The 11,718-nt window shown below is 34.8% G+C and overlaps 1 protein-coding gene across 1 annotated transcript; it reads right to left on the reverse strand.

Moving 5' to 3' along the window:
• Positions 1–309: 309 nt before the first annotated feature.
• Positions 310–6,601, reverse strand: LOC120203802 (metal tolerance protein C4-like). The gene is made up of 13 exons (XM_039203980.1): positions 6,291–6,601; positions 6,149–6,203; positions 5,642–5,774; positions 5,462–5,517; positions 4,895–5,009; positions 4,708–4,765; positions 4,480–4,598; positions 2,994–3,113; positions 2,033–2,134; positions 1,875–1,947; positions 1,401–1,468; positions 540–600; positions 310–466 (listed from the first exon to the last, which is right to left on the reverse strand). The coding sequence occupies exons 1-13, from the start codon at positions 6,553–6,555 to the stop codon at positions 333–335; spliced, it is 1,359 nt and encodes a 452-aa protein (XP_039059911.1). The 5' UTR covers positions 6,556–6,601; the 3' UTR covers positions 310–332.
• Between the last annotated feature and the right edge of the window lie 5,117 nt (positions 6,602–11,718).

Below are 11,718 nucleotides of genomic sequence, written 5' to 3' on the forward strand. Positions count from 1 at the left end.
ACACACACCATGCACAACTGATCAAACCCAATACCTCAAGAAAAAAGAACACAAATAAGTACAAAATCACATATATAAATAAGTAAAAAATCACATATATTATAAATTCCTGCAGCGTTGCATTCATTTCGCTCTGCAAACTAAAGCTAACAAATTCCTTCTTTGACGCAGGCCATGATTCTGAGATAAATTCAGCTTTCTAAGAATTGCATTCATTTTAAAACTAAAATATCCCTATTCACAGCTTACAATTTATCATTGAATGATATAGAAGAAATTTTAGTTAACAGGAACATAAAAAAAGAAGAAGAAATAATGCTTGAAAAATATATTTAGGATGACGATGATGATAGGTCTATGGGGTTGTGGGCTTCGATATCAACATGCCGAATGCCGGGAACAAGTTCTTGGATCTCCTTTTCGAGTCGATCGACTTCGCTTCCTAGTGCTGTGACTACTTCCTCACCTGCAAAAAGAAACTCTTGTTATACACGTTACAACTCAATTTATTACAATCACTACTTCATCTACTTGTATACCATAATTCGACATGATCTTTAGCAAAGCAGAATCATCTTTCTCCTTTGCAGATTCTCGAAACTGTGCACGACCAAATTCCGGTTAGTCAACAATGACATTAAGCATAATAAAATACCAAAATTAAAGGCTTCAGGCTTCCTATTTAGTGCAGACAATGCACGTACAAGCAAACAATGTTATGGTGATGATAAGACATTAAAACTTTAAACCATAGAAAATAATTATGTTATAATTAAAATTGGATATGTTCACCAGGAATGCTTGAGTTTTAGAGTATGCTATATATGTTATAATTTAAATTGGATATGGCATTAAAACTTTAAAAGATGATGCATGTTGAATTAAAAGACAATTATGTTATCTTTTAACTCAGGCTTCCTATTTAGTGCAGACAATAATTTAAATTGTCTTATCATCACCAAAACATAATTTAATTTGTCTTATCATCACCAACACATAATCTAAATTGTACGTGCATTATCTGCACTAAATAGGAAGCTTGAAGCCTTTAATTTTGGTATTTTAAAGTTTTAATTTAAATTGGATATGTTTTAATGTCTTATCATCACCAAAATAAATTATCTTTCAACTCAGGCTTCCTATTTAGTGTAGACAATGCACATACAATCAAATAATACATGTTGAATTAAAAGATAATTATGTTATAATTTAAATTGGATATGTTCACCAGAAATGCTTGAGTTTTAGAGTATATTATATATCACTTGATTGTATCAAAGATAATGTTCATGCACACAGGAAAAAAAGGCCAAATCATGGGCAGTAATTAGTTACACATCGATAACAGCAAAACATCATATCAATGTTCACAAAAGGAAATGGGAGATCGGAATATTAACCTGTCTTGCCCACTCTTCACGTCCTGTTCTGTCAAGATAATTTTGCACAACCACCACTCCATTGAAATCTGTAGCACATTGTCACAACAATACAAAAAATGTCAAAAGGTTTCAACTAGAGAAGTGTCAATTATTTATTTTAGCAGACCAGATCTAGCATAAATTCCATGCTAGTACCTGACCTCCCTGATTTACTGATGATCATAAATCCAAAAGTATGGACTCGGTACAAATTTCATCATAATTCCATCAAGAAAACATCATATCAATGTTCATAACACAATAGCATTATTGATCTGTTACTGACAGGAAGAGAGCTAGTAAAATGTATCTCTTGCTTTCCAGTTAAAATATTGTATTGGATGGGATGAAAATTTGCAACAAAAAAAATACTGAAATAGAAATAATTATTATTAAGAAAACTAATTTTTAGAAATAATCAGCATAAAGTAAAAGTCAGTGTGAGAAAATCACCAATCTCTGCCTTGAATCTGAAGAACCCAGGTCCAATCACTTCACTCTTACAATCATATAAAGCATCTACAACCTGCAGAAATTTCAAGCCCCTCAAACTTTTCAAGGATGATTACAAATGAAGGATTTCAAGTCAAAAAATTCTAGTAGAGATATACCGGATCATTCTTCAAGAAATGGAGAACCTTCTGCATATCATGGTCATCAATTGCTCTTCCTATCAAGGCATGCCGGTTGCGCTGGATGAGAAATATTGCAACCTACAAATTTGATAAGCTCAAATAAGATATACCACTAACCAAAAGATGCCTGGAATTATAATATTATAGTAACACAGCCTTAAGACTTTTAACTCGCTTCTAACTACAATCCCCCCTCCCTACATCTGAAAACAAAGTTGAGAACATACGAGCCAATGAAAGGAAAAACATGAATATTTCCTTGTGTATTAATCACCCAGGAATCTTGTTTCAGCAACCTAAATCGTAACCAGGCTACTGAATAATTAACAACATTTCGTCATGTAAGAATTCACATAAGAAATGTTTAGAAATTCAGACTCGTCATCAAAGTTGCTGAAGCCATTAAAGTACAGAACAGTACCCAATCATCCATTTCATAAAGGATATTCCAGCCAAAGTTAACAATGCTATATGGTCATGCATTTTTTTCATAGTACTAAATACGACATATTCATTAATCAGATCCTGCATATCACCTCGCCAGAGAAGACTTAGTGACTTGCCTAAATTCTTGGTCTTATCCACCCTTTTCACACTTAATAGCACAAAGTTCAAGCGCATCCTAGTTCTTCACCGATCAGTTTCTAAAGACAACATAGTATGTTTTCTCAGGAACCCATAAAAGCACAAAAATGCCTAAAGTCTAATTGGAAATATATCACCTTAGAAAAAGATAAAATGAAGAAGGAAGCTGTGACTATGTCTATAATTCAAGAAACTCCAAGCTTTTGGTTAAGACAAACATTACTTATTGACTGTGAGAAACTAACAAATACCATCCTGCATGTTCAAAGAGTTTGGTTGCATCGTATCAGGCAGTTATTACAGATAGTCAGTTAAAGATGTAAAAATTTCAGGTGTAAGAATTATAACAGACCATTCCAAGAAGGTTGCCGACTATAATGGAACCGATGGGATCATATATGGCATTCCCAGTTGTCTTCACTGCAACCAGTGATGCTGCAGCTATAGCAAGACCAGTTACAGCAGCACCATCCTGCAAAAGTTGCCATAATATAACGTGAACTACAGAAAAAAAACTGAAGTTACTAAGAAAAATCACAGCTATCATCATGATTCTTATAATTTTTTTCAGGAAGAAAAATTGAACAAGGAGAAAAACTGCATAAAGGTACATTCACAGACTAGATAGGTGCAGCAGTCAGAATAAGGGAAATGGGAAAAGATAAAACATAGAGGTAATTCAATCAACACTCAACAACATCCTTAAGGTCCACAGAAGAAAAAGAATGAGGTAGAAGATGGCAGGAAACAAAAGTAAACAGATTTCCAATTTAGACATCCAGTTGAGAGTATTACTTTTAGATCTTTCAAAACATAACTCAATCAAACCTATTAAATGTTTGAAAGGGGAGAAAACTCCTCGATCATTACACCAGGAGCTGATCAATTATACCAAACGGAAGCAATAATGAAGAGCTTATGGAGATAAAGATATACTGATATAGATAAAGATATCTGCAACTATAAAATTCCTCCTATGAAGTTGCAATTTTAATTACTTTTTTTATGTAATTTTCATGCTCTACAGTTCACTAGTTTAGCTGCCTGTTACATAACATGGACCAAGAGGAAAAGGAAATTACAAATAGTTATTCTCATTTAGGGCTGCTTGTTATATTAACTATGTCATGAACACCTATGTCTATAAGCTCTGACCCATCGGTTTGACAATAAACAACATAATTTGTCAAGCCATTTAAGTTGCTTTATTGGAGAAGCCCAGTTGTAAACTTTCTGTATATTATATCAGATGACTAGTAAAATATGTCATCTTCGAAAGGGGAACGCAAACTGTAAAATCACAATAATGACAGGGAAAACTCTACTAAAATTATTCAACCAGATCAATGGCAAATACTCCATAAATCCCACAAATACTGCAGTATGGCTCAATACTGAAAAATATGGCTGCACTAGGGATTGCTTGCCCCTTGGTAAGAAAATGTGCAATGTAACTGAAGCTTAGTGATGCTGCTTCCTTCTTTTCCTTTTCCTTTTTTTTTTTTTTTTGCGACGCTTAAGAGACAAACATGTGAAATTGAATTCTTAAATTAGTTAATGGTATACTGATCAAAATTAGGCTCTTCTCTTCACTAAATCGATAGACCTATCCATAGCTTTAACAGTTTCAAGTACAAGCACTCTACAAGGAAAATAAGATAATAGTAAAATATTATGTCAAGAAAGCATATCATCTATGGTCTTACTTCTACAGCAACTGAATATTTTAAATTCACCCTAACTCATTAATGCTGTTCCAAATTTCCCAAACCCCACCTTTGCATTTAACAAGTTCAATTCTTTAACAACCAAAAGTGCAAAAAGGCATAGTGAATTACCTCTGTCATGACTGCAACAGATGTAGGATCATGGCCGCGCCAGACATAGTCCCTCACTTTCATTCCCTCAGCTGCTGCTCCTTTCTTGACAGCTTGTATTGCAACAACAAGAGAAGCACCTGAAAGGAAGATATGATACTTTAAAGAGGGAATCTCAGGAGGAATGGATTAAGATAATGCACTTTTGAGGACTCATGATAGCCTACAATCATAATGCTACAATTTTACCTTCAATTATAAATGAACCACCTATGACCAAAGCTGCATACTCAATATTATCTGGGGGCTGAAGAAAACAGAAAGTGAAATATGATGCCATTTTTTGAGAGCTTAAAAAAATAATAATGAGGGAAAAAACTATAGAAGCAGAAAGTATATAATATATATTAATATATGGGGAAAAATAGTCAAGTACATGTGCTATCCATAGGTTTTGAACTCCATGAACAATTGTAGCACCAGAACCAAGACAGAATATGCCAACAGCAGATATCAAGGACCAAACAAATCTTTCCTTGGAATAGCCATATCTGAGAAAAAAGCAGAGGTTTCAGCCTATCCTTAAAATAAATGAACTTGCATCATGTTTACAAATAATTCCCTGGTGTAGCATGTATGCGTCAAATTAAAACATTGGAATTAACTGAAAAAGAAGTCACCTATCCTAAAGGAAAGAAGATATATGCGATTTAAAAAAATATAAATTTCTTAACTTTCTACTCTTTCTCAGAATAGCAACCAGTTAATTACTAGAATTCTTAAAAACCACGCAAGTCTAATGTCAAGGTTTAAGGTGACGAATAAGTAAGTGTACAGATTTGTTTATTTTGAGGACATTTTAAAGACGGAACAACTAAGCCATGCAACGGCACATCAAGTAATCATGTACAGTAAGATGCATAATGCGATACTGGAAAATCATGATTGGGACATAGTTACTATGATTAGTAAAGGCTGTTTGCACCATGGGAAAGAGACTTACGGATGCAATGCATCCGGGGCACGTCTTGAACTACTCAAACCATAAGCAAGCAGCGCCTATAATGCAACATTTATTAGTTTCTGTGCATTCCATAATCAATAAATTTAGTTACAAAGCAACAAACTAGTATCAAAGGAGTAAGAGACTAATGGGGAAAACAAAAAAGAGTGAGTTAACTACCTGATTAGCAAAATCTGCAAGCGAATGAACCATTTCAGCCAACATAACATGGCTAGCAGTTGTTAACCAGACCCCAAACTTGAGAGAAAAGACAAGGAAGTTGCACCATAATGCAGTTGTAACAGCTCGTTGACTGGAGTGACAAATATTTTAGGCAAACAACAAAATGTCAATGCAAAAAGATATGAACAAACTGGCATATAGTGGAAGCATTCACCAAACAATCAGAAGGAAACAAAAAGAGCTCAAGCCACTTATAATGAAATATAATAAGCAGGCAACACACTCTTAGTTTCAATCACCAGGATTCAATCAAGCCACTACTGAAATTCTCCTTTAACCTACCCCATTTAGTTTTTTGTTTCTATTAGATGGCAATTAAAAGTGAATTTGTATGCAAAACAAAAGTTTTTTAAAAAAAAATTGCAGCTCTTTGAAGAAAAAATTAGGTGATTTTTCAACGCCCATTTTAAAAAAGAACTAGAAAAGTAAAAGCAAAGGAAGTACCTGTGCTGATCAGTGATTTCAATCTTCTTTATTGGTTTTGCCCTCGTAAAAAAGCCTTCATATGCATATCAATATTCAATTGTGAACAATTTCCAAAGGAAAAAAAAAGCATTTTCTTTACATAAGAGATGGTACTACTAACCCCGATAGGAAGAGTGAAAATGTGGATGATGCAGATATCTGGTGGGATTATCAACCGGCAACAGAAAACCCAGCAAAACGCAACGTTTTGAAGCTCTGGCTTGCCCAGAATTTGATGTATAGGGACTAAAATGAAAAAAGCTCTGATTTTGGGGGGTTACAAAATCGAACTGGGAGAGACTGTTAAACGATGAGTTGATGATGGAGGAAGAAGTGTGCTTGGAGGAGCGAAGGAAGCGAGAAATGAAACGACAAGACGAATGCATTTACTTGGATTGCAAATTTACAAAGATTCCGGGAAAATTGAAGCTGAAGTAGAAATTTTGATTCTTCTTTTTAACACTTTTTTTTTACGTTAAATAGAGGGAAAGATTAAACCATTTTGGGGAGAAAAAAGGGCAAGCAAAGTGCCGAAGGGTTTTAGGTAGGAAGGCAAAATGACTCGGATCCAACCGCTTTGAGAATCAGATAGTCTGAGTCGACACGGGATTGAGTTTAAGACACTCCCGTTTGGAATGCTTTTAGTAATGCAAGAATGATTTTTTATTCGATAAGTAATATTAAATACTTAAAATTAATTTAAAGTTGTTATTAAAAAGTAGTTTTTTTAATCTAACCTAAAATGTTTAAAATTTTAATTTTTGCTATGGAAAATCATTTTGGGTGAAATTATATTTTGGTAATACAAAAATAAATGTCACTTAAAGTTAAAGTTTAGGTGTTTAAATAATTTTTTTATATTAAAAGCATGGTGTTTAACGTTTTAATCGTTATACTTTTAGGTGCATATCCCGTAGTGGCCGTTAAAACCCTATTAAATAACACGAATCATTAAATAAAAAAATTCCCTGCATTGTCCCACGCTGGAGGATAACTTTACTGAGGAAGAGGTATGGAGTGCTTTGTGTTCTTGTGATAGTAATCGGGCTCCTGGGCATGGAGATAATAGCCCTTCCATCTCGTCAAATGGAAATCAATCAGAGCTGCTCTGTGGAAAGAAAGCAAAAATGAAGAAAGAGCTTGGATGCAAAAATCTTGACTACGGTGGGAAATAGGAAATATGTTGTTTTTTCATTTATTGACATCAAATAGGTACATAGTCAAATCAATCTCAGCACGACAGTGTTGTGATCTCGGATCCGACAATAATTAAATGGTGCATTCGTAATCACTTTCAAAAGGCATACAATAATGTCACTACAGTAGAAGTTAGCAACTTGAATTTTAATTTTTCGAATATTAGCCAGGGTCATCTTAGAATGTTGGAGGATAAATTTACTGATGATGAGGTATGATTAGTTTTTATTATTATCATCACGATAAAAGGATTAACATAAGATGTATTAGGGTTGTCTCGGATCATGAGTTTTTCATTTAACTTGGGTAGTCATAATGTCTTGCTAGAAACCACTTATGACTTGTATGATCAAATAAGATTTTATCTACTATCAACGTTAATTAAACGTATAGGATTACACAATATTTTTTTTTAAATAGGGTTACACACTAAGAATAGATAAGAATGGTCATGTTTTTACTATAAATGAATGTCTAAAAAGCACACTACCCTATTCCCTAATGCACGTTGCAAACTTCTCCGAGAACCCTTCCCACCTTAATCCCTTGCCCGAGCTGTCGTCTGAAGACGGCCGATTCATCAAGAAACCCCACCGTGTAGGCAACAAACCACCAGATGATCTCACCTCTTCCATGGAGACAAAAACTTTCATGTGCCTGATGATGATAATGATAACCACCACCCCAGTTTGCCCTGTGCGCCCCTGAAACTCTCTCTCGCCATGGAAGTAATTGTCAATGACCATTCTCTTCATCAGCCACAAGCCGCTTCATACAAAGAAAACTTTTATGGGTTATGCCCCTGCACTTCCCATTCCGGATGAACCTATCATTGATGATGAGTGAAGACACTAAAATTTGTCTACTATTATTACACATAACATGTTTACGTTATTATATTATTATAATATATATATATATATATATATATATATTTACACTTCACATTTTACATTGTGACAGGCCCAGCAGTGGTCTTGTACATACGGCCCAACGGTAACCCAAATGGAACCGGTCCAGCTAGGGTTTTGGAAATCCTAGCTTCACACACTCCATCAGTGCCGCATGGTCATCATCAGCCTAGCTCTCCCTCACTCGTCTCTTCACAAGCGTCGCAGTCCCCACTTGGCACGCCGCTTCTTACGCAACAAACCCACTTTTCTCGGCCTCCAACTGACGTGAATGTGTGAGACACCAACTGCCCAACAAAGCTTGGTTCTCTTGGCCACAAGCAACGATCGTGGATGTCAAACAAATAAGAGTAGTAGAGTTTGATTAGGACTCAAACTAGACTGAAAATAGCATGCATTTTTTTTTGGTATAAATAGGCATGTAATATTGTACATGGATTTTTTCATACGAAATAACAAGAGAGATTACGCACGAAATTACTCAGTAAATACGCAAGGCAAATACTCAGAGCAAGAAAAGCACTTACAACGTTTCGAAGAAGTAAAAGAAGGTAAAAATCTAACCTTTTCGTTTCGATTTCGAGGCTTGCATGCTATTTCTATTTTTTTGTGTTTGTATTTTGAAAAAGCCGAAGGTAAAGGGTTCTTTACGCCGATGAACAGAGGGGGCTCGGTCGAGATCTTCTCTCGTAGATCTAACCCCCGAGGTGCGTTTTTTTATCAAAATTATTTTGATGTTTGGAAACAAGATAAAAACATTTTTTGAAATTTAAAAAAAATATAAAAAATAAAACTTTTGCCTCCGATGACTGGCGAGGCGACGTGGGGCGACCGAAGGCCAAAATCTGGAAATGGCAGCCTATGTTCATCCACTGGGATGAACAGGCGAGAGAGAAATGAGAGTTAGGGGGGCTTCGTGCGTGAAGAGGAGAAAAATGAGAAATTAAAACATCCAAGTGACTTAAATACATGACCCGATGACCCGATTACGACCCGCGTGTTGACCTGTTTGCACCCTTGACCCGCGCGTTTCTGAACCAGAAAGGGTTAATCTCATATTTGGTCCCCCTATGTTTTTTCGAAGGTCTATTTCAACCCCAAATCATCCTAATTTAACCTCTAATTTTTGTTTTCTTTTAATTCGACCACTAAATTTATTTTTATTTTCAATTTAACCCCTAATTTTATATTTTCTCAATTTAATCCTTTTTATTATTTATTATTATTATTATTATTTATTTTTTTATTTTAATATTTATTATTTTTTATACCTTGTTTAAAGTTATTATATATATTTTTATATAACTATTATTATTACTATTTATTTTTACTATTAATGTATATATGTATATTTTTTTTATAATTATCATTATGACTATTATTACTATTTCACTTTTAACTTATATTTTACCTTTTTTCATTATTTTCTTTATTTTCTGTAATTTTATATTTTTATCTTTTCTTTGTCTTCATTTATTTTCTATTTTCTTTATTTTTTTCTTATTGTTGTTTTATTTATTCATTTGTTATATTATTATTAGGTTCTTTACTTTATTCATTTTCCTTGTTTATTTTTACTTCCACTTCTTTTTATTTTCTTATTTTTATCTCATTTTGTTTATTCACGTTGTTTATGTGTTTTCTTTGTTTTATTTATTTACTTTCATTGTCTTTTTCCTCTAACGTGTTTCTCGACTTTTTTTAAGGGTTCACTTTTAAATCAATCAGTGGTAAGTTTCAGATCAATTTTTACCTTTTGATTTAAATTTACAACTTTCTTAATAAAGACAACTGGAAACTACATAGTACCGAAAGGGTAGTTTAAGGGTGCTAACCCTTCATTGACTGTAACCGACTCCCAAATCCGATATATCACTGGTAAAATGCAGATCAGGTAAGGAATAAGGTATCCGATCTACCTATTTTGTTTTAAAATAAAAGATCGGTGGTGACTCCAAATCATTTTTCCTAAGTCGAAGCCCAATTCCGAGCACAACCGAAAGACGGTTCCGATAGCTTGGCGACTCCACTAGGGACAGGTAAGTGAGTCAGGCTAAGGTAATTTCCAGTTGTCTTTTTGATGAAAAGGGTAAGTTTAGATTTTAAGGTAACATTTCGATCCTTATTGTTTACTTTTTATTATATTTTCAAGTAAATAGTTGTATCGTTTTCTAATGATTTCAGCCTTCAAAGCTTGTTTTTCACTTAAGGCTCTAAACTCGAGCTCCGAACCTTATTTAAGTGGGGGTGAAAGCGAATACTTCGTGTGAATTTATTCACAGCACAGGCCTAGTAAGTAGCCTTCGGGATTCATATACCTTATGTCTTCGTGTGAATTTATTTACCGTACAGACATAAGGGAATATGTCCACTCGAGTTTAACTTAGTCCACACAAGCTTGTAATAAGCTTAGGACTAAGGGTCTGGTAAGCCCAAGGGGGCGCCGGTAAGGAGAACTCGGGTACCGTTTTTTAAAACCTAAACCGGGAGCCTATGGAGATTTAGATCCTACCCCAAAACCACATTCCAAAACCTACGATATTTTTACCCTAACCATGTTTTTCTTCCTTTTACTATTCATTCTTTTTTCATCATTTTTTTTACTTTTATTATTTTACTAACTTTTTGCCTTTGTGTTTTATATTTTAGCATTTGCATCATAACAAGAGGTCATTGATCCCTAAAAAAGTGTTTATTACATACAAAATAATCTGAATTAATGGATAAAGGTATTGAAATATAAGAGATTGAAAACCCCGAGGTATGACTATGGTCCGAGAAGACTCATAAGGAAAAGGGAGACAATCTTCAAAGAAGTTATGTGTCAGAGCTGGTTAGCTACTCCCCTATCAGCCTGAAGAAAAACGATGTACAAGAGCTTCGAGACATCTGGGACAGTTGAAAGAATGATCAGAAACAAAAGTTCAGCCAACGGTACAGTGACATTGCACTTTTGCTTCATGTTAAGACTGATGAGCCCTTAATCAGAGCCTTGGTTCAATTATGGAACCCAGGATACAGTTGCTTCACTTTTATTCGGGAGGACATGGTGCCCACCATTGAAGAGTACACTACACTGTTGCACTGTGAAAGCATCAAACTAGAGCGAGCTTACATTAAACACATCAAAAGTCAGCCTTTCAATAATGCACTGGCCAAGGTTACCGGGGTTGACGAAAAATGGGTAACTGACCGGGCTCGATGTAAAGGCAGTGGGGAAGGAATTGCTTGGCTTCATATCAAGCAACTGATGAAGAACCATCTCGAATGAGTGGAAGGCAATAGATCTATTTGCACTGGGGTTGTATGGTCTGATTATATTTCTAAAGACTTTGGGATACATTAATGCTGCAGTGGTAGAGCTGTTTGAACAACTTCTGAAGCGAGTCAACCCAGCACCGACCATCTTAGCCGAAACCTTTCGATCTCTCACCCATTGCA

This window comes from Hibiscus syriacus, unplaced genomic scaffold, assembly GCF_006381635.1.
Source record: "Hibiscus syriacus cultivar Baekdansim isolate YM2019G1 unplaced genomic scaffold, ASM638163v2 tig00000340_pilon, whole genome shotgun sequence".
In the NCBI taxonomy this organism is placed as follows: domain Eukaryota; kingdom Viridiplantae; phylum Streptophyta; class Magnoliopsida; order Malvales; family Malvaceae; genus Hibiscus; species Hibiscus syriacus.